General features: G+C 37.4%; 1 protein-coding gene and 1 pseudogene across 1 annotated transcript in view; one reads left to right on the top strand and one right to left on the bottom strand.

Moving 5' to 3' along the window:
* Window positions 1-26,915, bottom strand: part of CENPI (centromere protein I) — a 69,287-nt gene that overhangs the window by 9,049 nt on the left and 33,323 nt on the right. The window contains exons 6-17 of the mRNA XM_006869114.1: window positions 18,366-18,455; window positions 16,704-16,832; window positions 16,305-16,472; window positions 16,018-16,138; window positions 15,032-15,123; window positions 13,496-13,613; window positions 13,350-13,414; window positions 6,879-6,973; window positions 5,259-5,394; window positions 3,940-4,064; window positions 2,825-2,873; window positions 2,469-2,702 (exon numbers count right to left, since the gene is read on the bottom strand). Of these exons, the coding sequence (XP_006869176.1) occupies window positions 2,469-2,702; window positions 2,825-2,873; window positions 3,940-4,064; window positions 5,259-5,394; window positions 6,879-6,973; window positions 13,350-13,414; window positions 13,496-13,613; window positions 15,032-15,123; window positions 16,018-16,138; window positions 16,305-16,472; window positions 16,704-16,832; window positions 18,366-18,455 (1,422 nt within the window). The remainder of the gene's footprint in view (window positions 1-2,468; window positions 2,703-2,824; window positions 2,874-3,939; window positions 4,065-5,258; window positions 5,395-6,878; window positions 6,974-13,349; window positions 13,415-13,495; window positions 13,614-15,031; window positions 15,124-16,017; window positions 16,139-16,304; window positions 16,473-16,703; window positions 16,833-18,365; window positions 18,456-26,915) is intronic.
* LOC102826919 lies at window positions 11,003-11,383 on the top strand (annotated as a pseudogene).

Here is a 26,915-nt window from a genome sequence, read left to right as displayed (position 1 = left end):
TTAACTGATGGTATATGGAGGGGATTATAATCAATGTAATGAAACAAGTTATATGAATTGTTGAATGTGAAACCGATGATGTGCCCTGTAAACTTTCACTCAATCCACAATAAAAACCTTTAAATTAAAAAAAAACAAAAAAGTGGAAGAAATACACAGAACCACTGTACCAAAAAGAACTGTTCAATGTTCAACCATTTCAAGAGGTACCATATGATCAAAAACTGATAGCATTAAAGGAAGAAGTTGAAGCCGCACTGAGAGTGTCTGGTGAAACACAAGGCTTAAGGAATTGACATAATACCAACTGCAATGCTTCAACAAACTGAAGAAGCACTGGAAGTGGTCACTTGTCTATGCCAAGAAATCTGGAAGACAGACGATTGGAAGAGTTCCATATTTGTCCCATTCCAAAGAAAGGTGACCCAGCTGAATGTGGAAACCATCGAACAATCATATCATTAATATCACATGCAAGTAAATTTTGTTGAATTTAACTAAAAAAATGGTTGTAGCAATACATCAAGATGCCAGAAATTCAAGCCAGATTCAGAAAAGTACATGTAATGAGGGATATCATAATTGATGTCAGATGAATCTTGGCTGAAAGCAGAAAGCACCAGAAAGACGTTTTCTTCTGCACTTACTGACTATGCAGAGGTAATTCAACTGTGCAGATCATAGCAACTATGGACAACATTGCAAAGAATGGGCATTCCAGAACACTTAATAGTGCTCAAGAGGAATCTGTACATAGGCCCGGAAGCAGCCATTCAGACAGAACCAGGACATACTGAATGGTCTGAAATCAGAAAAGGTGTCTGCTTGGGTTGTATTCTTTCACCATACTTATTCAATCTATATGTTGAGCAAATCTATATGAAGAACTACATGTCATCAACATAGAACGAAGACTCAACAACAACCTTTACTATCACATGACACAATCTTGCTTAGGTAAGCCAAGAGGAATTCTAACAATTACTGATGAAGATCAAAGACTACAGTCTTTAGCATGCACTGTACTTCAAGATAAAGCAAATAAAAATCCTCACAGCTGGACCAATAAATAACATCATGATAAAAGGAAAAAAAAATTGAAGTTGTCAAAGATTTCATATTGCTTGGATCCACAATAAACAGTCATGGAAGTAGCAGTTAAGAAACCAAATGACATACTGTAGTAGGCAAATCTGCTGCACAAGACCTCTTTAAAAGTGTTAAAGAACAAAGATGCCAGTTTGAGGAATAAAGTGTGCCTGATCCAAGTCATGGCATTTCTGACTGTCTTATAGTCATATGAAAGTTGGACAATGAATAAGGAAAGCTGGAGAAGAATCGATGCATATGAATTATAGTATACAGCCAGAATGCTCCTTACAAGTGAGGATGGTGAAACTTCACCTCTCGTCCTTTGGACGGGTCATCAGGAGAGACCTTAAGTCACTGATAAAATTGAAACTGACAGCAGTAAGGATACAGTCCTGAGAGGCCTCCCACTCCACTCCAATATTGATTATTAATCCATGAAATCAGCAGTCTTTGGCTAAGAATCAACTCTAATTATATTATCTAACCTACATTTTCCATCTTGTCTATAAGGATTTTAAAGTGTTTCCATATCTATGAAGCCTTTTCTTGCTTGGTACTAGGAACAGAACCTAACAAATCACTGCCCTATTTTTCTCATAACTCTACACTTTGTTACTTCACCATATTGTTGTTGTAGTTGTTAAGTGCTGTCGAGTCAGTTCCGACCCATAGCGACCCTGAACAGGGTTTCCAAGGCTGTAAATCTTTACGGGAGCAGAAAGTCTTATCTTTCTCCCACGGAGCAGCTGGTAGTTTCGAACTGCTGACCTTGCGGTTCGTAGCCCGATTTGTAACCACTATGCTACCAGAGCTCCTTTGCTTATATGTCTATCTCTGCTACAAGCCCAAGCTCTTGGAGAGCAGACACTTTACTTAACTTCTATTCCCCCAGAGCCTAGCACCAAAATAAAATCAAAACAATTGCTATCAAGTCGATCCCGACTCATAACAACCATACATGACAGAGTAGAACTGCCCCATAAGCTTCCAAGGTTGTAATCTTTATGGAAACATACTGTCACATCTTTCTACCAGACTGGCTGGTGGGCTAGCACTGCTTACCCTTCAGTTAGCAACAGAGCAGTTAACCACTGTGCTACCAGAGCTCCTTACAGCTTAAGCACAGTGACTAAAATTTAGTTGGTACTCACAAAAAGAAAAAATGACCAAATACATGTCTTGCAATTGAGACACACTACATGTATGGTAGTTCCTATTTCGGTTACAAAAGTGCTGTTGTTGTAGTTGTTAAGTGCCATCAAGTCAGTTCTGACTCATAGCGACCCTGTCTAGGGTTTCAGAGGAGTGGCTGAAGTGCCGACCTTGCAGTTCAAATCAATACTACAAAGATCTAAAAATTGTTTATATACTCTTACCTGTAGCAGAAAGGAAACTGCATAACTGAATAGAGCAGGGTGATGGACTAAATTTAAACTGCTTCTATACTCTGTTATTCCAGCTTCTTCTAGGAGTCTGGCATCAAGATCTATTATATCATGGTAGAAACATTTCTGGAAGGATTTAGATGTCCACAGACAACCAATCATGGCTGTCAGATAGTGGTTAAATTCGCGATAGATCTTATTGCTAAAATTGAACTGGGATTTTGCCTATTGGGAAAGAAAAAAAAAAAGTTGTCACAATCACTTATTCTCCCTTTCCTTATCCCCAATATTTATCTACATTCAAATTTTAAACAAGGATGATTTGTAACAGAGGATCAAATTTGTACCTTCTTTACTAACTCGTTTTTCTTTGCAGCAGTCAAATTTTTACGATACCTAATGGAAAGAACAAACAGAAAGAAATTTAAAGTCAAATGCCTTCAAAATGTAATGGTAAATAAAAGTTTACATTTAAAATGTAAATATATACAAATGTTAGATACACAAATATCCAGCTCTCTAGTTACTGTTTTTATCCTTTTATGACATATTCTCCTCAAAGGACAAAAGTTAAGAGGCTCCACAATGAATTGTACATTTAAGATGTACATTTGGTTGCATGTAAATTATACTTCAATAAAAAAGAAAAAGCAGTAAAGGAAATGATTTTAATGTTTCCCTACTAAAAATTAGTAGAGGCTCATAATAGCAGTCAGTCGTAACAGAACACCATTTCTTCATGTGAGTAAAAAAACATAGCAGAAAGGAAGGAGAAATTTAGAAATGTAATTTGGTTCTTGCCTGACAACTACAATCTAATTAGATTTAAAGTATTTTAATCCCAAAATAAGCCTACAATTTATGCCAAAAGGGTCTAAATGTATAGACTGAAAAGAGTAATTTCAGCCTACAAGTAAAAGAATTAGAAGATATCAGAAATAATGCTGACAGTTTCATATAATAGGCAATGTTGTTGTTGCTAAGTGTCGTCAAGCCGGTTCTGACCCATAGCAACCCTATACAGGGTTTCCGAGGAGCGACTAGTGAACTTGAACCACTAACCTTGCAGTTCAAATGGCTTTGCAGTCTGGCGCATTAATCCACAGAGCCAAAATAGCTACCCTTATTTCCCAGAAAATATTCTGTCTTGTTATCAGAGAAGCTATAGACCTAAATCAGTTGCTGGCAACTGACCAATTTTTCCATAATATACAATGATTACAGTTAACAATGCTGAGTTAAGCAAAAGATCCTCAACCATGAAATTTTCAGTCCATATTCCCTGTAGTGACATTTTTAAAATGATAGTTATCCCAAAATAAAGTCATCTCTTCTATTTCCATAGGCCTTGGCAGGAAAGAAATAAGAAATTTAATTCTATTATAGTTGAAAAAAATGAAGACAGATAGAATTATCATGTGCTGATTAAAAAACAAAACAAAACGGCGAGAAACCTTAATACCTGTGCATAATGTAACAGAGCTGGTTCAGAATACTGGAATCCAGGCTAAAGAGTGCAGGATAGAAGACTCCAGGGGAAACCAGCACCACTAATGGGAGGTTATAATTTATACATATGTCACATACCTTTAGGGAAGAATAATAACATTAGTACACAGATTATTCCCCAGAATCCCTCAAACAAGTTCACCTAAAGAAAATATAACCAAAATATAACGCTGTTGTTATGTGCCATCGAGTTGATTCCGACCCATAGCGACCTTCTATAGGGTTTCCGAGGAGCAGCTGGTGCACTTGAACCACGGACCCCGCCGACCTTACAGTTCAAATGGCTTTACAATTTCAAATGGCTTTTGCATTAACACACAACGTCACATCAGGACTCCAAAATATAAATTTGTTGTTGTTGTTAAGTGCCGTCAAGTTGGTTTTGACCCATAGCGACCCTGTATAGGGTTTCCAAGGAGCAGCTGGTGAGCTTGAACCTTGCAGTTCAAACAGCACTGCAGTCTGGCGCATTAACCCACAGTGCCACACCAAGACTCCAAATATAACATTAGGTTGCTGTTATTATTAAGTGCCTTTGAGTCTGTATAAGATTAGTGGTGACCCCGTATAAGACTGCCAAGGAGTGGCTGGTAGATTTGAACCACTGACATTGCAATTAGTAGTTCAGTGATTATACTATGCGCCATACCAAGACTCCAACATTAGATTAGGGCTTGCCATAAACCTGTTTATAAATACACCTTACCAAAAAATATATATACACACATACACATATATATTGTGAGGTTGGCATAGGACTGGGCAGTGTTTTGTTCTCTTGTGCATAGGGTCGCTATGGGTTGGTATTGACTTGATGGCACTGATTTTATATTTATATTTATATATGCAAACACCAACCTTCCCCACAGAGCATTATTTCTACAAGACCATTATTAAAATTTTTCATTTTTTTCCTGAGAAGAGGGCTTAGAGTTAGGGGATAGAGTAGAAAAAGGCAACATTTCTTTCTCAAGCCCCATAAACAATTATTTATCACATTAGTTAGGTTATTTACCATGTAAGCAATCTAGAAAATAAAGGAGAATGCTTCTAACCATCTATAACATAAGGCAACTAGATATTAGTGAAGGAAAGTAGCTAAGGAATAGATTAGTGGGTTCTACCCACTGTTTATCCTACAGTGTCACACCAGCATTCCAATACGGTCAAGCCACCTTAATTAATGGTTGCACATAAAATTTAATTAATAGGCCATTAAAGTGGACAGCCATCATGGAAATCTAAATAGGGAAAGAATGGGATAGGTTGTACCTTCTCATAGAAATCCAAAATGAAGTGCAGCAAGAAAATACTATTGTTCTCCAAGCGCAATCCATTAGTGGACAGCCAGCTTACATAGTGAATCAGTTTAGACACAGACTTCATGGATTCACCTAAAGTTGTCTTTCTACAATAAGAAAACAGACACTCAGATCAAGAATAGCAAACCTGTTCATAATTTCTAATCTAAAGTTGGATATTACATAACAAAATGTTCACAGGTGTTTCTGAAAACTCCTTTTTTCTGAAAACTCCTAGCAGTGTTTGAGTTTATAATTCCTTTTATTTTTTGAAGCTCCATGATTAAGCTGAAAACTGAGTTTTTAGCCAAGGAGCTCTGGTAGCGTAGTGGTTACTAATTGGGCTGCGAACCGCAAGGTCAGCAGTTTGAAATTACCAGCTGCTCCGCGGGAGAAAGATGAGGCTTTCTGCTCCCATTAAGATTTACAGCCTCGGAAACCCTGTTCAGGGTCGCTATGGGTCGGAACCGACTCGACAGCACTTAACATAACATAGGGAACCGTTAAGATCATATCATAGAACATCATCAGCAATCCGACTCTACTACTACATACCTGAGAAAGTAAGAATTAACTTATGCACTGACTTTAGATAATGTTACCAATGTTCAGGGAACATAAACCCACCCTGTAGGGCAGAGGAGAACTGGCTCATAGGATTCCCAGGGCTGTAAATCTTTACAGAAGTCAACAGCCACATCTCCCATGGGTTTGAACTACCAACCTACCTACCTTTCGGTTAGCAGCTGAGTGCTTAGCCATTGCACTACCAGAGTTCCGCAAGGAACTACAACAGTCACCATATTATTAGTGTCTAGTAATTGATGAGCACTGAAACTGTAACACTTCTTACTTTGCGGGTAAAGTACATAATAGACAATAAATTTAGGGCTCATTTTTTACTCAAAAGGAAAAATTAATGCATAAAAGCAAAGTATATCAGAAGATGATAAAAAACAAAGCTATAACGTACAGGGTCGCTATGGGTCGGAACCGACTTGACGGCACTTAACAACAACAACAACAATAACGCAAAATTACCTTACAGATTTCATAATCATCATCAAAACTGACTTTACAAAAATACACATTAGAATGAATTCATTTTATACAGTGAGCAAAACTGAATGGAAGTAAAAGTTGCACATTCTAACCTCAACTCTCCAATGTTTTGCTACAGTAACTCTAGCAAGTCATTTAGAGGTTAAGGGGTTGCTTTCTGATTTATATAAAATAGTTAAGACTTCCGGTGTGTCACTGTAGGATAAGCACTGGACTGCTAATCACAAAGTTGGCAGTTCAAAAAGAGGAGAATAAGCCTTCCTCATAGGATTGTTGTTATTGTTAAGAGCCATTGAGTCAGTTCTGAGTCATAGTAGGGTTTCCAAGGAGTGGCTGGTATGTTTGAACCACCTACTTTGTGGTTAATAGTTTAGTGCTTATCCTACAGCACCATACCAGGACAACAAGAAAATCTTTTAGAAAAGTACTCTTAAATATTTATATGAAATAATTAGGTCATATCACACTATCCAATTCCATATTAAAACTGTATACATCATTTCTTGTAAAACACTGAAAGATAACTCACAGAGGACTGCTCAACATAGGTTTCATGTGGATGTCCATAGAAAGTTGCAGCAGCCAATTCTGTAGTAGCTCTCTCAGACACTGAAGAAGACTACACTGAGGGGGCAAAACAAAACAAAAAATCATTAATAAAATCATTCAGACATAACATGCTGTTCAGATTTAACAGAACAAAAATCAGAGCATACAGGTGGACTTCATCCAATTTAGAATATGATCTATTTGATCAGTTTCCAGGAGCTAGATGAATACAGGCACAGATTTGCCATTTATTCTATAAGAACCACATTTTACTGCTACAGAGCTATCCCCAACTATCAACTTAAGAACACCTTTTGGTTTTTCTAAATTACATTAATTTAAAACCTATATTGATTGCATAATCAATATAGCATCATTTTCTCCTTATTGTCCCCTCTCAAAAATCTTTTAAAATTGCTATAGATATGAGTTCCCCAACCTTCTCTACTTGTGGTTTACAAATAAAAAGTACTCCTTTTGGAGGATCATAAAATTTCTTATCATCTATGACTATGGAAAATAAAATTCAACTTTTTCCTTTCTCAGGCCCAGGCCTTGATTTCCCAGGACTTGGTTTACATACCAAAGATATAATCATGATAGAAATGTATCTGGGACATTTATAATGAGACAGTTATTTATAAAGTTGAAAGTAATCCAACCTTTCCCAAACATGCCATAGGAAACCTTTCTGAAACATCCTTAAAAAAAAAAAAAAAAGTCTAGATACTGTTTTAGTATATTGGTGATAGGGTGTTCATTGCTACTTCACAGAACAGTTCAATTAATATTTGTTAGAAATTGACAACTCACATTCAGGCTATAAATATTTCTGAGTTAAAAGCAACCTTGGAGTCATCTAAAGCAATCTTCTACTTGAGTACCAATCAAAGAATTCGACTCTTTGAAAACAGCAACCAATACTACAGGGATATACTTAGAGAACAAAAATTTTTAATTCCCTACCTACCTACTCTATACCAACACCCCTCCCCCATTCAAGGAAGACATGATATTTTTATGTTTATGAGAAAAGGAAGATGTGGGTTAAATAAAAAATGTTAAATAGCATGGCCTTGCTCTATGTGTGAGCCTTCTCTACATAACTATGCTGACAATCAGTAAACCACTGCTTGACTTAATCCACTGTCACCAAATGTACAACCTTTTGGTATGGCACTATAGGATAAGCGCAAGACTGCTAACTGAAAGACTGGCGATTCAAACCACCAGTTGCTCCTTGGAATCCCTATACAGGGTTGCTATGAATCAGAACTAACTCAACTGCACTTAACAAAGACACTGTATTTTGCATATGTGCTACCTGTTATAAAATACTGCCTCATGTAGCCACAGTGAAGAAATCTGCTGATTCTATTGACAACCTTTCAAATATTTAAAAGAAATCAGAAAATCCTATAGTCTTTTTTCCTACAGATAAAATATCCTTGGTTCCTTTACTATCCTCAGGTGGAAATCTTGAAGTCATATTGGGTCCTTCATGCTTTACATTCAGTCACTGTTTCCCTTCAAAATGTCCAACTTAGTCATTCCCATCCCAATGCCACTACTATAATCACCCTACATAAGGCATTCATTCATATCTGTGAGATTACTAGTTGGTCTCCCTTATTCTAGTCTTGTCCCTTAAACTCTAATTATTTCACCAAAGCTGGCAGAATCTTATTTCATAAGTACCCAGATCCACTATATCCCCTTTCTTTCCAAGAACTTGTATTGTATATGCATCCTACAAAGGAAAAGCAATATGTATCAAGGTCATAAAAATGCTTAAACCCTTTCCTTTCACCCAATAATGTAACTCCTAGAAACATGTTCCAAAGGCATAATACAACACAAGAAAAAAAAAACCTGTACTATGAAGATGCTCAATATAGTTACCTACACCTAAAATAGAAACAAATGAGAAACAATAATAGCAAAATGATGAAATAGATTACGGTATAAAATTGATGTACTGTGATGATGATGGCAGATGGATCTTGTCTGAAAGTAGAGACTATCACAAAGATGTTTACTTGTCCTTCATTAATTATGGAAAGGCTTTTGACTGGGTGGATCATGACAAGCTATGGATAACATTGTGAAGAATGGATATTCCAGAACACCTGATAGTGCTCATGAGGAAACTAGACCAAGAGGCAGTCATTTAAGCAGAACAAGGGGATACGGAATGGTTTAGAATTAGAAAAGGTGTGCACCATGGTTGTATTCTTTTACCATACTTAATCAATCTGAGAAGCTGGATCATATGAAGAAAAACGTGGCATCAAGGTTAGAGGAAGACTCAACAACCTGCGATATGCAGATGATACAACCTTGCTTGCTGAATGTGAGAGAACTTAAAATATTAATTGATGAAGATCAAAGACCATAGACTTCAATAGGGGTTGCACCTCAATGTAAAGAAACAAAAATTCTCACAACTGAAACCGTAAATAACACCTTGATAAACAAAGACTAAAGTTGTCAAAGACTTCATTTTGCTTGGATCCACTACCAACACTCATGGAAGCAGCAGTCAAATCAAACAATGTATTACATTAGGTAAATCTGCTGAACAAGACCTCTTTAAAGTGTTCAAGAGCAAAGATGTCACTGAGGACTAAGGTGCACCTGACCCAAGCCATGGTATTTTCAGTAGCCTCATATTCATGTGAAAGTTGGACAATGACTAAGGAAGACCATAGAAGAATTGATAGATTTGAGTTATGGTGTTGGAGAATATTAGAAGTACCATGGACTGCTAGAAGAACAAACAAATTTGTGTTGGAAGAAGTACAGCCAGAATGCTCCTTAGAAGCCAGGGTGGCAAGACTTTGCCTCTCATACTTTGGACATATTATCAGGAGGACATCATGCTCAGTAAAGTGGAGGGTCAGTGTAAAACAGGAAGAACCCCAATGAAATGGATTTACATTGTAGCAGCAGCAGTGGGCAGTCGAAACAACTGTGAGGATGGCACATGACCAGGCAGTATTTCGTTCTGTTGTGCATAGGGTAGATGTGGCTATGAATCAGAACCGACTCTATGGCACCTAACAACAATGATGCCATTTAAAATATTATAAAAAATAAATGTTGTTAGGTGCCAGAGAGTCGGTTCAGACTCATAGTGACCCTATGCACAAAAGAACAAAAGGCTGCCTGGTCTTCTGCCATCCTCATTAAGTGTTATCTTTGGGCCTATTGTTGTTGCCACTGTATCAATCCATTTCCATGAGGGTCTTCCTCTTTTTCTGGTCAACTTCCATTTTACCAAGTATAATGTCTTTCTGGAACTCGTCCTTCCTGATAACAAGGCCAATGTACAAGAGACAAAGTCTCACCATCGTTACTTCCAAGAAGCAAACTGGTCGTTATTTTTTCGAATACAGAATTGTTCATGCTTCTGGCAGTCCATGGTATATTCAATATTCTTCGCCAGCACCATAATTCAAATGTGTCAATTCTTCTCTGATCTTCTGTATTCATTATTCAGCTTTTGCATCAAATGAGGTGACTGAAAATACCATAGCTTTGGTCAGGCACACTCTTGTCCTTAAAATGTAAATATAAGACCTTTTATACAGCAAATGTGCCTAGTGCAATACATCAGGATCTCATAAAAATTACAACTTTTGCTCATCAAAAGACTTTACCAAAAAAGTGAAAGACAAGCTACCAACTGGGAGAATATCTTCAGAAAACATGCATCTCTGATAATATACACAAATTATATATTACTAATAACCAAAATATATATAAAACTTTTGACAACTTTACAATGAAAAGATATATATCTTAATCAAAAAATAGGAAAAGGACTTGAATAGGCATTTCATCACAGAGGACATTCAAATGACCACCAAACATATGAAAAGATACTCAAAGTTGTTATTTGTCACAGAGATGCAAATGAAAACGAGATACACTTCACTCCCATCAGGATAGTCAAGATAAACAAAAACAGAAAATAACAAATGTTGATGACGACGTGGGGAAATCAAAGCCCTTATCTATTGCTGGTGAGAATGGCACAGCTGATGTGGAAAACCATTCCTTATAAAACTAAAAATAGAGCTTTCTGCCTCCACTGCTGCCATGGCATCTGTGAAAAAGCTTGTGGCGAGGAGGGGCAAAAAAAAAAGCAGCCTCTGAAGTTCACCCTTGACTGAACCCATCCAGAAGATGGAATTGTGGGTGCTGCCAATTTTGAACAGTTTCTTCAAGAATTCAGAATCAAAGTGAATGGGAAAGCTGGTAATCTCAGTGGAGGGGTTGTAAATATTGAAAGAAAAAAGAGCAAGATTACTGTAACCTCTGAGGTGTCTTTTCCCACAAGGTATTTGAAATATCTCACAAAAATATTTGAAGAAGAATAATCTATGTGATTGGTTGCACTTAGTTGCTAACAGCACAGAAAGTTATGAATTACGTTACTTCCAGATTAACCAGGATGAAGAAGAGGAAGATGAGGATTAAAATCCATTTATCCGGAATATTTTGTATTAAGTCCTTGAATAAAACTTGGAAACCAAAAAGGCGGCTATCCTTGTATCTCTCCAGTATGGACTGAACAGAAAACTGGAAATTACAGGGAAAGAGCTTCATTTGGGTTCCACTCACACATTTGTAGTAATATTTTCCTCCTTGAAAATTTCAGTATCAATGTTGTTGTTGAGTTGATTCTGACTCATAATGACCCTGTGTAGGGTTTCCGAGAGTGGCTGATCTTGCAGGTTCAAACCGACCTTGTGGTTGAGTGCTTATCCTACAGCGCCACACCAGGACTAGAGTACACTGTGACTTTGAGGAAACTGATGATGATTTGACATTGACTGGGTAGATGAGGGTGTGGAGATGGTGAGTTTCAGTTAGTCACTATTGTCTTTTAAAAATGTGACAATCAATTCAATTGTATCTGGTGCTTTTTCTTAGTAAAAATCAGGAATGCAATCACATGGACTTCTCATTCATTCCAAGCAAAACAAGTGACTTCTTTCTGAGCTGCTTTTCTTGTGGGAAAATGTGTCAATAAAGATGAAGCTTTCTGGGGAAAAAAATCCAGAAAACTATAAATAAAACTATCATGCTGCTGTTTTTAAATTTCGTTGTCAGTTCAAACTCATAGCGACTCTGTATAGGGTTTCCAAGAAGCAGCAGGTGGGTTTGAATTGCTGACCTTGTGGTTAGTAGCTCAAAGCTTATCCTACAGTGCTACAACAGGACTATCATGTTGTGAAATGATATACGATACAATGAGTGTGGAACTGATGTTCTCCCATGTAAACTATTACATAATTCACAATAAAACATTAAAAAAAACTGCAAAAAAAAAATTAAAAAGTGTCATTTAATTATAACAAACACTAAACAGGACAAGGTATTTTTCTTGTAAATGTGACCAAGAGCAGTAAGTAAAAAAAAGTTGTAAAAGATACATTACTTATAGAAATGTTGTCACTCTATTGGAATAGGACCAGCCACTCTTTAAGAAAGTGGCTCTCAGATTCACTCAGCTAGGAGAACTCATAGATACCAGTGGTCCTTTTGGAAATAATACTCCAAAATAAAAGGAGGCTTCAAAAAGTGGATGGAAAAATTCCATTATCTTTTAGCTCAATTTTTTTTTTAGTGTTTTATTGTGAATTATATGATAGTTTACATGGGAGAACATTAGTTTTACATTCATTCTATCGTATATCGTTTCAATGCCATGGTTACAATCCCCTTCATGCATCACCAACTAACCAAAGGGTATACCCTGCAAGCCTACCCCCTACACTACCCCCACCCCCAGTCTTCAGCACACAGTCTCTCTCCCTCTCTGGATCTAAAGTCCCCTTAGCTCAATTTTTCCATGATCTGTTTGATGCCACCTCATAGTAATACAGTTCCATCACACAAGATTGGAACAGAAATGAATATAGTATACATAAGTACAGTTTATATATACAGTATGTATATATATACATTATAAATGAATACACATAAGTATGCAATACAAAAGTCACAGGGAGTTTTGTATGCTTCAGTCACTACTGTATTACCAGTGCCACGAAGAGTGCCTAGCACACAGTCTATTCTCAATAAATGCTTTGCATAGCCATAAAAACATAAATCTCAAAATGTTTCCTAGTTTGTTTTTATTAATACATGTTTGCCACTTTTCCATTCTCTTTCTCATCTGTAAGTGGAAACACCTCAGGGTAAATTATATGGGAGAAAAACTTAAGAATGAGAACATTTTATGTATTCATCAACTCTTGGAGGGGAGTGAATGAATAAAATCTTACTATATTTGAGTTGAGTGATGCAACAATTCAAATTTAAAATCTAAGAGAATCCTGTTAGAAAAGCACTGCTATAACATGGATTTGTAATCAATATAACACTGATAATAAAATTAACACTTCCTATTTGAAGCTGATGCTTTTTTTTTTACTACCTTGAAATAAATAGTCGATGTAAAGAAGAGACTTGCTAGATGATCAAAAACAAGTGGTTTCAACTCTAGGAATTAAAAGAAATATTTAAAATCATTTTATATATGGAACATTACATTAAATAGCACCCAATTTTCATGGTACGTACCAGAGAAGTTACTAAAAGGAATCCAGCTCACAAGTTGAAGGAACTGTGACCGACAACAGAGGCCATCCCAGAGAGGAAGACTCTTATATAGGAATGTTTCACAGGAATAAAACCCCTCCTATAACATTAAATCAATAGCAAAATATTAGTTTCATATAAGGAACTCTCTAAAGAGTTTTTTTACTATAGATTTTTTCACTTAGACTAATTTTTTGGTTATCAATATAATAAAACCTTGGGGTGCCATATTTTCTCATTAAAGGATCAAATATTTAATATCTGGATATATGATTATCTTTATCAATATAGTTTTCAGATCTCATAAAACTTCATCAGTTGGAAAGAAGATACAAAGTCAAGTTATAGAATATTTTTATAAGATGAATAAAACTATTATTTGGGGGTACAACGTAAGTCAATAAACAATTTACGTTCCATACATAATAGGGCTAGAATTTCATTAGATACTTTAGACCAACGCAAACTCTGGGAAGTTCCATTTAGAGAGGTCCACATAACTAGGAGACTTATGTTTTCACCAAAGTGAGGATCCAGGACTCTTTTTTTAAAACTGTCATCCTGTACCAGGACTCTACTAGACCTTCTTTCATGATATAAATTTTCTGGACAATCCCATCCCTATCATAGCTAAAATCACCACTATATCACATGGAGCCCTAAATCAATATCTCTAACCTAAATCTGATTTCTAAAGCTTTAGACTCACTTATCTAACTGCCAACTGGATATCATCTTTTAGATGCCTCAGAGGCATCTCAGAATCAATGTATTTTAAATCAAATTTATCTTTCCTTCCTAACCTTCTCCTCCTATATTCTTTTTCTCAATGAATGCTATTATCCTCACAAGCAAAAAAACAAAACAAAACAAAAACAAAACTTGATTCTTCCCTTCATCTTCATTACCATCATTCACATCCAACACAACGGTTTCACACCAACTCATTAATTTATTCAGCATTTCTTAAACATTATTTATGTGCCAGGCACAAAACTGAGTACCTGTAAATGAAGAAAAATTAAAACATGGTTCCTGCTTGCCAGGAGCTCATGATATATAGAAAAGATGTTGAATGTGGTAAGCACTGAGAGCTTTGGGAACACACAGGACAAATACCTAACCCAAACTGGGGTGAGGAGTGAAAGCTTCTTGAAGGTGCTAATATCAGAGTTGCAACTACTCAGGGCTACCCAGGCCAAATGGAACAGTAGCTGGAACATACTAGGCATTAAAAAATATGTGTTGATTGACTACTTCAATTAATTGGATGGATTGGATTGTATCTTCATTTGGTTGTCCACATTACAGCTTGCCCCCTTATTTGTACAATTTAGCAAATTCTTCTTTCAAACCTACCAATACAAAGTAGAATTCACTTCTATTTATTATGAGTTCCAAATTGGGTATATATTATTAACAAAAATGTCACAGCTCTAAAGAAGAGGGCTTTAATGAACATCTCAGTAAATTTTAGTCAAGAATAGTGGAGTCTTTTGGAAACCAGTGGAATCTTACTTGCAAAAAGCACTGTGCCTTGATGACAGAGTCCAGTAAGCTGGTAAATTGTTTTTTCCATTCATAATTATTCACCTTGTACCAAAGACATTCTAGAGCAGAAATATTAAATATTAGCAGGGTTGTACAACAATGAAAACTACGCCAAACATAATTCTAGATATTCTAAAGTGAAAAATAAATGATAAATATAAACAAGCTGCAAGTCTAACTCACAGTATAAATGGTTAACATGTATGTGGAGGTGACAGTGAGATGCTCCTCAAGAACATGGTAATATAAGACAAATATTTTAATGAAAACATAAACTGGTAAAATTCACAACTAGGGTATATGATAAGCCTTTTGTCACATAGCAATCCAAGAGACTATGAATGTGTGAATTGAAAGTTTGAGACTATTTTGCAACAATGAAAAAAGTTTGAGAATAACCCAAACTTCAACTAGGGTAAACAGGGTATCATCTAATAGTGGCAGGAATAGACAATATTGAAATGTAGTAAGTGGAAACTTATTTGGCTCCTACATACACTGATATGTACAGAGGGGATGCTCTAGTTGGCAAACATGAACATTTTGGCAACCAGAAAATATTATTTCTATTATAAAATAATAAGTTGACATTCTGGCTTATACAATGGTCTCTTGTGAGTTTGGTTAGCATTAATCTGATGGACTCTGGGTACTTACAGGCAAGTTTCTGGACATACAAAGATGGTGAGTGAGGCCTTGAGTTGAGACCATCAACAAAGTAAAGTCACTTAATGAAATTCAGGAAGCCAAAATAACACACTTTCTCTCTTACTGCTCTTGAAAATTCCAATAAAGGAAGCATTCATGCTTTAAATATATGATTACTAAATAAATAACTACACCATATGAAAGGTCTTCCTGTCTAGAATTTGGAATCTTATGAAAGAAACAAATTTGTAAACTGTCTTGCTCCTTTCTCACTCATCTAATTCTTATGAGTAGTCAATTCTTACCTTCTTGTAATAGTTGACTCAACCAGTGATAGAATCTCAGTAAAACTGACTCATCTCTGATACAGTTAATATAGTGAAGTAACAGTGAATTGTTCAGTATGGAGCCCATCTGACTAGGCAGCTGCAAAGACAGAACAGCTGGTCAACTATAAGTATATGAAAAGTGAACCAGAGAAACAAGGAAATAACTAAGTAGAAAATATATAAGAAGATCAAATATAAAATAATTTTTTTAAAAAATGAAGACCAAATGGAAAATTAAGTATACATGTGGTTCAGTTACATACCTCTAAGCAATGGATGTTTTCTAAGAGTTGAGGTAAATTATGAAGCTGTTCTACTGGAAACGATCCACTGTTACTGAGTAAATCAGAAAGACTTATTTCTTTTTTTCCACATTCTTTATCATAGCTACTGGAGTTTGGCATTGGTATAATTGAGTCAGAATTCCATTTCTATAGAAGAGATATAAAAAAAAACAATCAGCACACTAAACAGAATATAAATTATAAATGCAGAAGTAGTTGTTAAGGGGTTCAACTAACAAAGTCTGAATGTAATTTATGTAAAATGCTGAATAATTAAAAAGCATTTCAATATTGATACTCTCCTCCAACAGCTCAATGGGTATTGTTTGGATTCATTAAAAGAAGGCAACAAAAGACTTTGGAGTTTTAGATACTCACTCTTTTCAAAGAACGTACTTTAGCCGACCCTAATGGCAACTTTAGAGAGAGTGGAGAAGGTTCCGTGTTCCTTTGCCTCACAGCAATCAGAGCCGCCTGCCATAAATTCCCTGAATTCTTAAAATAGATCTATAAATTTGAATGTAAAATACATAAGAGAGGTACCAATAAGTGAGAACATAAAAATCTAAAACTTTTCATTAATTGAAATATATTAACTATAAAATATTTTACACCCATTCAAATCCAACTAAAGTTTTGGCTTTCTTTCTGATTGGGAGTTCATTAAATACAAGCGTAAGTCAAAAAGATTGCTATTGTAGTTCCAGTTTAAGTACGCACAGGTTTATTCTCAACAAATCATGTGTAAATATGTCTCTGTAATCAGTGGATGGCTGCAGACCAGTTTTCTCTCAGTAATATACTTGTCTAAGTCTTGTTAAGCTGACTTCAAATAAAAAGTCTACTTAAAATTGTGGTTTTAGAGGGATCTGATGGGTCAGTTCAAGGCAGAGAGGGCAGCTCAGAGGTTATGGTAACTATTTCTTTGGGACTCCAAAGGGAGAGTCTTTACAGATTTTATTGAAGGACACAGGGTAGTCAAGTAGGCTTAACAGGAAGAAGTTCTAGTAAGACCAAAACTGCACTGGGGAGATTAAGTCCAGGAGAGTTGAGTCAAATAATTTTATTCCAACATAACAATGCTCCTGCTCATTTGTCAAAAGTAGCAAAAGCTGTCCTACAAGAATTTCATTGGGAAACCTTACCCCATCCACCCTTCAGACTTCAGTTTGCTCCCAAAATGCAAAGAACATTTCAAAGGAACATGATTTGAGTTTCTCAGGTATGCCAAACTGCTGTCTTGGCTGGTATAAATTGAAAAGCGCAGAAATCTTCAGGGAAGACATAGAGACATGGGAATAATGTTTTCAGAACATTAGATGTTACAGACTTAGATGAAGGATTTGTTGAGAAACAATAGCTTCACATTTTAGTATTTTTGCTTCATAAAGTTTTCTATGATTTTGACCCAAGTCATGGTATTTTCACTCACTTCATAGGCATATGAAAGCTAGAAAATGAATAAGGAAGAGCACAGAAGAATTGATATATTTGAATTATGGCATTAGTGAAGAATATTGAAAGTATCTTGGACTGCCAGAACAAATCTGTCTTGAAAACGTATAGTCAAAGTGCTCCTTAGATGCAAGACTACTAAGAATTCATCTTTCCTAAATTGGACATACAAACCATGCCTGGAGAAGGACACCGTGTTTAGTAAAGTGGAAGGTCATTGAAAAAGACCCCCAACATGATAGATTGGCACAGTGACAGCAACACACTGATCTCAAACATGACATAACTGTGAAGAGGCCCAGGACCAGGCAATGTTTTGTTCTGCTGTGCATAGGTTTTCTATAAGTAGGAACTGACTTAACAGCACCTAACAACCATATGATTTTGTAGCAACACCTTTTTATTAATTCTTGTATATCAAATGGAATGTACACAAAGTACCAATCCCCGCCCCACAAAAACGTTGCAAAGACAGTGGCATATATCTTAAACCAGGATAAGACAAAAATTTCATTCTAAATTTGTAAATTAATGTTATCAAAAGCAACATATTTCAACCTCAATATGACTTATGTTCTTACTTACCTTCCTCCTTATAGGCAAGGACACAGAAATCAAAGTAGGAACAAAGAACTTATACAGAGACAACAAAGCTTGGAGATGACACTGTGTACCCTGGGGGAAAAAAAAAAAGTTTTCATTTTGTACCCATAAGAAACTTTAGGGGTAGCAGAGGGGGAGAAAAGAGAAAAAAATGTAATAATAAAATAAACTGAGGGGAAATAGAAAACTTGAACAGACCTATAACAAAAGAAGAAATTGATCAGGTCATCAAAAAACTCCCAAGGAAGGTCAGGTCCAGATGGTTTCACTAATGAGTTTTACCAAACATTCAGGGAAGAGCTGTCCCCAAATCTACTCAAATTATTCCAGAATATAGAAAAGGATGGTAAACTTTCTAATATATTTTTGAAGCAAGCATAATCCTCATACCAAATCCAGGGTAGGAAATCAATAAGAAAGAAAATTATAGGCCAATGTCTCTCATGAACATCGATGCAAAAATTCTCAACAAAATCCTAGCCAGCAGAATTCAACAACACATCAAAAAAGTAATACATCATGACCAAGTGGGATTCATATCAGGGAGGCAAGGATGGTACAATATTAGAACAAACAATATAATCCACCATTAAAAAAAAATGTAGGAAAAGAACCACATGATCATATCAATTGATGCAGAAAAGGCATTTGATAAAATATAGCATCCATTCCTGATAAAAACCCTCAACAAAGTAGGAATTGAGGGAAATTCCTCAACATAATCAAGAGCATATATACAAAACCAACAGCCTACATTACTCTCAATGGAGAGAAACTGAAAGCCTTCCTTTTGCGAACGGGAACCAGACAAGGATGCCCTTTGTCACCACTCCTAATCAATACTATGTTGGAAGACTTAGCCAGAGCTGTAAGGCAAGACAGGGAAATTAAAGACATCCAAATTGGCACAGAAAGGAGCTCTGGTAGCATATTGGTTACAAGTCGGGCTGCTAATCTCAGGTCAGCAGTTCCAAACTACCAGCCATTCTGGGGGAAAGATAAGGCTTTCTGCTCCCGTAAAGATTTACAGCCTTGGATACCCTAAGCAGGGTCGCTAGGAGTTGGAACCGACTCCACAGCACACAACCACCACCACCACCAAATTGGCAATGAAGAAGTAAAACTCTAGTTGCAGATGACGTGATCCTATACATAAAAAAACCCCAAAGACTCAACAAAAAAACTACTAGACATCATTGAAAGATTCAGCAAAGTGGCGGGGTACAAGATCAACATACAAAAATCAGTCGGATTCCTCTATACTAGCAATGACAGCGCTGAAAAGGAAATTAGGAAAGCAATGTCATTTATAATAGCCACCCAAAGGATGAAATATTTAGGAATAAATCTAACCAGAGAAACAAAAGACCTATACAAAGAAAACTACAAAACACTACTACAAGAAACCAAAAGAAACTTACAAAAATGAAGAATATACCACGTTCCTGGATAGGAAGACTTAACATTGTGAAAATGTCATTATTTCCCAAAGCAATCTACAAATCTAATTCAATCCCAAACCAGATTCCAATGACATTCTTTAAAGAAATGGAAAAAATGATTACAAAGTTTATATGGAAAGGAAAGAGTCCCTGGATAAGCAATGTACTGCTTAAGAAGAACACATTGGGGGCCTCTCACTCTCTGATTTCAAAATTTACTACATGGCTACAGTGGTCAAAACAGCTTGGTAGGGTACAATGAAGATATATAGATCAGTGGAACAGAACTGAGAATCCAGAAATTAACCTATCCACATACAGACAACTGATCTTTGACAAAGGGCCAAAGTACACTGAATGGGGAGGAGATAGTCTCAACAGATGGTGTTGGCAGAACTGGAAAGCAATATGCAAAAGATTGAAACAAGACCTTTATGTCACACCATATACAAAAACCAACTCAATAAGGATTAAAGACCTAAATGTGAATTCCAGAATTATAAAGGTCATCAATTAAAAAAATAGGGACAAATTTAAGGGTGTCCTATGTGGGTTAATGCGCCAGTCTGCAAAGCCATTTTATCTGCAAGGTCGGTGGTTCAAGCTCACCAGCTGCTCCTTGGAAAACCTATACAGGGAGGGTCCCTATTGGTCGGAATCAACTCGATGGCAACAACAAAAACAATATGAGCGCACATGGACTATCAAACATTGCGAAAATTGTACAAACAAAAGAGCACAAAATACATGATTGGGACATACTAAAAGTTAGAAACCTATGTGCATCGAAAGATTTTCCCAAATGAGTAAAAAGAGAGCCCACAAAACGGAAAAATATCTTTTGCAATGACATATCAGACAAGACTAACCGCTATAATCTATAGGAAATTGCAACACCTCTACAAGAAAAGGACAAATAACCCAGTTGGAAAATGGGCACAGGGCATGAACAGACATTCAAGCAGTCAACAAACATATGAAGAACTGTTCATGATCATTAGCCTTTAGAGAGATGCAAATGAAAGTAACAATGAGGTATCATCCCACACCAGCAATAACACAAAGTTCAAAAAAGCAGAGGACAATAAATGCTGGCGAGGATGTGGGGAATGTAAAATGTGGGAATGTAAAATGGTTCAGCCACTCTGGAAAATAGTATGGCACTTCCTCAGAAATTTGGAAATAGAAATACCTTATGATCCAGCAATTCCTCTACTTAGTATATATCCACAAGAAATACAAGCCAGAGCATGAGTAGATATATGCACACCAATATTTATAGCAGCACTACTCACAACAGCAAAAAGATGGAGACAGCCTAAGTGCCGGTCAATGGAAGAATGGATGAACAAACTCTGGTTCATACATACAATGGAATACTGTGCTACCTTGAAAAATAACAATGAAGCCACAAACCACCACATAACATGGATGAACCTTGAGGACATTATGCTGAATGAAATTAGTCAGTCACCAAAGGACAAACATTACATAAGACCATTATTGTAAAAGCTTAAGAAAACGTATCTGTACTAAAAAAAAAAAAAAGACAAAACAGAATTTCTTTATTGGTTACCAGGGGTGGCAGGAAGGGGGCAGTAGAGCACAGGGTAGGGGATAGTCACACCACAGCTTCAGTTTGCGGGAGGGCAATACACAAGAAGCAGGAGGTGGTAGAAGAACAAGGTAGATAGGGAAACACTTAGGTAGGTTTTCATGGGCTAAATGGCACAGAGTTAAATTAGGATGTATGCTCCACCTTGGACACTGGGATACAGGGATCGAGGCATAGCTTGAATGGGTAAAAGTGGGGAAATAATGTTAAGATGCTTGGCTGCCATATAGATACTGGTTTCCCTTGCCTACTATTATTGTAAAATAGACACTTGAGTAGGATAGACAGGAATATTGGTAAACATGATTACAGAAAGCTTGTAAGCCCGTCTTCAGCCTATAACTGATTAGAATACCTAAAAGGGGTTCTAGAACTTGCCCAGTGAAACAGGCTTCTTGTGGAGCCTATGTAGTATATAGGACCTTAGGTGGAAACCTGAGCCCCATCCAGAACCTTCTGAAGTAGGACATTCTCACTTGAAAAGACATGCAGACCAGCCTGGAGCAGCTAGAGGAACAGAAGATACTTCTTGAAAGAAAGACCACCAGGAAAAATAAAAAACGAACAAAACAAGGGCAATCTATTTGGCTGTAACAAGAACAAGCAAGCTGTTTGCCAGGGAGCCATCAAGGCAAGCAATCAAGTCCCTTCAGGACAAACCCTCCTCCATGACTGAAACTCAAAGGGAACACACAAGCAGACATGTAAGCTTGCTGGTGACCACGTTGGTCTACATGTGAGTGGAAGTGGGGAAAAGGCAGCAATGAAGATATGTGCTGAGTTCAACCATAATCCATAGATTACCATCGACCTTGAGATGAGAGAGAAAAGGAAGGGCTGGTTGGTCCACATTTTGAGGAGACTTGAGAACTCCTGAGTCCATGGACAATGACTTAGTCACGGAGAGCTAGAATTGAGAGTGAAGTGTCCAGCTAATATGAAGTGAGGAGAGACGCACAAGAACGTCCAAACTTATAGGTAGTATTCACTTGACCTAACTTCAATGGCTTGATGATGAGAACTCAATTAGAGGAAGAGAAAGAAATTTGATAAAGGAAGCAGGTGTAAATTGCTACAATTTGATGAACTTGACCTATACTTATGGATGTAGTAGCTCAAAATACCAACAGAGAGGGAAGGAGCCTTCACATTAAGGATCAAACCTATTCCCTTTGTACAGAGGGTTGGTAGGGATGGGCAATTAGACATTGGCTACTTTAAATGGCTGGGGGAGATGGGGGCTGTAACGGCACACAGTAGCTGGCTTAGATGTTTTCAAGAGGGAGTTTAGTTTCAGAGCATGCAGGGGACGGTAGAATCCCCATTAAATAGTTTTCATCTTGCTTAGACAGGTCTGGTGAAAGGAGATGGGGATAGAATTCATTTCATTTAATAGTGAGTAATTATTGTCATGACTAACTGTGATGGTCACAACTGTAAAGGTAGAAGTTGTGCATCAAAAAGCGGGGAGTAGTTAATCTTACATTCCAGGAACAGAGGACCCTAGGACCATCAAGAAAGAAGAGCATAGTGTAATGTGGGACCCTAACTAGAGAAGCAGCGACACCAGAGATGGAGGCAAAGGTGATGGCATGGATAGATTGAGCAGCTGAGGACTCTTAACTTTTGGAAAGAGAAAGGCTATATGCTTGTGGCCAGGAGGCTGGCTTCCAGAATGTGCCCTTGGTTGTTTAAATGATTACATATTCCTGCGTGTTTTTTTGTTTGTACTCAAAAAAAAAAAAAAAAAAAGAAGGGGTGGGGTTTCTTGATAAAAGAAACAATCTATGGTGGTTATCAGGGGAGGAGAAAACGATTCATGCACTAGAGGGTAGACACATTTTGACTTGGGTGACTGGGCAGGTGATATACAATGGGAGGGAGGTCGGCAGAGGAAAGATGGGGATGGCGGAAGATACAGAGAGGAATGCAGTGGTTCAAGTGAATAGAGGTAAATGCTGCTAATGGTTGCTGCAAGGAGGAGATTGCAAGTATGTAATAAAGGAAAGTATAAGATTTGTTGAATGTGAAATTGATGATCTGCTCTGTAAACCTTCCCTCAATTCACAAGAATAAGTTTAAAAAATAAAAAATAAGTAAACTGAGAATACACATAAATTCAGATCCTAATTTCACCACATAATATACCCACAAGAAGATGCTACAGAAAAAATTAAGGAATGAATAATTTGCCATTTATATCAACGATACTCCCTGGTTACTAATCGGACTGCTATCCTCAGGGTCAGCAGTTCGAAACTACCAGCTGCTCCGCAGGAGAAAGATGAGGCTTTCTGCTCCCGTAAAGATTTACAGCCTCAGAAACCCTGTACAGGGCCGCTATGAGTCGGAACCTACTCCACGGCATATACCAACAACAACAACAAATACTCCCACCTATGATCTTATTTATATTCACCATGTTGTTTCAACTACCATAATCTCTTTTATGACATTTTGTATAATTTACTTCTCACTGGTTATTTTCTCTCTTCTCTTCCTATTTTATCTTCTCTGCCCATGAATTAGACTTACTCATCCTTATTCTTACTGATATATAACCAGGATTCAAAGAGTTTGTTGTTTTGTTAGCTGCCAGTGAGTTGACAATCAACACCTGTCAATCCCATACAAACTGGGATCACATTATAGTGATCCACAGAGTTCACATAGGCTGATTTTCAGAAGTAGATCATCAGGTCTTTCTTCCTAGCTTGTCTTAGTCTGAAAGTTCTGCCATGAAAATCTGTTCAGCGTCATATAGCAAGACACAAGTCTCCAATGACAAACAGGTACCTGTTCCGCCAGCCTTCTCTAACAGCTACAATAGCAACTACGAGGCCAACAGGAAGTGGGCTACAGGAAGGTTTTAATACGGTATTCACACAATGTCCAAATTACATAAAGTTCTATTTCAAAGAACACATCATGGACATTAAGTGATACATATTTGTATACTTATAAGGATTGAGAGCAGAGACTCAAAAAGAGACTTATACACCAATGTTCATGCAGCACTATCCACAATAGCCCAAAGGTGGAAGCAACCGAAGTGTCTATCTAAACAGATGAATGGATAAACAAAATGTAGTCCATACATACAATGGAACACAGAACATGAGTCAGTTCCGACTCATGACGACCCTGTGTAGGGTTTCCGAGGAGTGACTGGAGAGTTCGAACCATTGACCTTGTGCTTCACACCAACCTTGGAGTCTAGTGCTTATTTTACAGTGCTACACACATGCTACAATATGGAAGGAGCTTGAATACATTATCCTGAGTGAAATAAGTCAATAACAAAAGAACATATATTATATGACCTCACTTAAAGATAGGAAAGGCTAATAATATACAGACCAAAGTTTACTCAGTGATTTACCAGAAACAGAAGAGAGAAGCCAAGGAGAGTTAATAGTAATAGAAAAATTACAATGATTAAGGGAAGGGTTATACACTGCTAATTATTGTAATTGTTGTCAATAAGTTGTACACCTGCAAAAAGTTGAAATGGCAAAAGTTATGTAATAGATATATTTACACCACCAAAAACAGATTAGCTACCATGGCTAATCATATACAACAAAACACTTCAGAGAAATTGGTCCCATGATTTGGAGGTTTAGGGTCATGGTTTTATGGGACATGCCAGTTGTCTAATGTTTCTGTTCTACCTCCCAGTTCTATGCATAGTGCTTAGGGTCTTAAAAGCCTTTAAAGGGCCATTCAAAGTACAATAATTAGTCTCTAGTCACCTGGAACAGCAGAGGAAGAGACAGAAACAGGATAAGAAAGTAGAAATGTCTCAGGAGTCGTGGTGTGGTGCTGTAGGATAAACACTGGATGGCTAACCACAAGGTTAGCAGTTCAAACCCACTAGCTGCTCCTCGGAAACCCTATACAGAGTCGCTATGAGTCAGAACTGACTTGATAGCACTTAACATGGAGTATGTAGCTAATTGCCTTCTTGAACAACTGCTTCCTTTGTAATGAAACCAGAAGAACTGGACGGTGCCTGGCTACCAATTATTGGACATTTTGATAAAACATTCTTTAGAATACTGATCAAAAGGGGTGACATACACAAAAGAATTTCAAATTCTTGTGGAATACAAACTTTTTAGTCACGAAGGATGGATAAATCCCTGAAGCTACTGGCCTGAGATAATCTTCAAATATTAATCCAAAAATAAATTTGAAATCTTCTTAAATTAATAGTTTAGCTGAACAAGTAAAAATGTTTTCCATAAGCATTATGCTCTTTTAAGTATCTATATGGGACCTAAATAAAAACAACTCAAAAGATTAGAAAGGAACCTTAGGGAAGAGTGAGTTCATGTTAATGGGAGATCAGCAATTAAGAAAAGGAGGGTGACGCAGCAAGGCCCAGGCGGCCCACAGCCCGGTCGCCGCCGAGGTCCAGGGCCCCTGAGGCCCAACCCGCCACGTAGCCCTGTCCCCAAGGCACAGGCCGCCCGAGGCCCAATCCGCCCAACCCGCCCACCGAGGCCCAAGCCGCCCAATGCCCTGCTGCTAATACCCAAGCCCCCTGAGGCCTAAACCGCCTGCCTGAGGTCCAAGGCTCCTGCAGCCTGGTTGCTGACACCCAGACCCCCAGAGGCCCAAACCGCCCACCCTAGGCTCAACCTACCCGCCCAAGGCCCAAACGGCCGGCCGAGGTCCAGGCCCAACTGAGGCCCAAATTGCCCACCCGCAGCCTGCCCGCTGCCTATCTTCTGATCATATTACCAATAATTATAATAAAATAAGAATAATCACGCCCAATAAGAAAAAATTAACATTATTGAAGCATGTCCAAAAGCAGAAAAGAGCAGCACATGCAAATGAGCTAGAGACAGACAAAGGCTTCATAGAGGAGGAGGAGCGGGTTCTAGATATGCCGAGAGGGAATTCAGAAGACTGATATGGAAACAAATTCAAATACTCCGAAAAGGGGTCCAGGAAAATAAGGAAGAAGTAACGAAAATGCTGCAGGAACAATCTTAATAGGATTGACACAGCACTGGAAACAATTCAAAACCTGCAAAAAGATGTCCAGGTGATCAATAACAAGATATCAGAATTAGAAAACAGGCTGAAAGGTGCGAAGAGCAGACTAGAAGAGATGGAAGTCAGAACTAGTGAGCTGAAAGACAAATCTCTCAATACTGCCAAGATAGAAGAGCAAGCAGCTAAAAGGATAATCAGAAGAGAGTCTAAGATTCATGTTGGATAACATGAAGAGGAATAATGTAAGAATTATTGGCATTCCAGAACAAGAAGAATCAAAGAAATCAACAGAGAAGATAGTTGAGGAGCTTCTGGAAGAAAACTTCCCTAACATCTTGAAAGACGAGATGATAAACATTCAAGAAGCCCTACGTGCCCCAGAAAGGATAGACCCCAAAAGAAAGTCCCCAAGACATATAATAATCAGACTCTCCAAAATCAAAGACAAGGAAAGAATACTAAAAG

The sequence above is a fragment of the Chrysochloris asiatica genome, unplaced genomic scaffold, assembly GCF_000296735.1.
Source record: "Chrysochloris asiatica unplaced genomic scaffold, ChrAsi1.0 scaffold00126, whole genome shotgun sequence".
Classification (NCBI taxonomy): Eukaryota; Metazoa; Chordata; class Mammalia; order Afrosoricida; family Chrysochloridae; genus Chrysochloris; species Chrysochloris asiatica.
The sequence above is the reverse complement of the archived record's forward strand: the minus strand, read 5'-3'. Positions and strand labels throughout refer to the sequence as shown.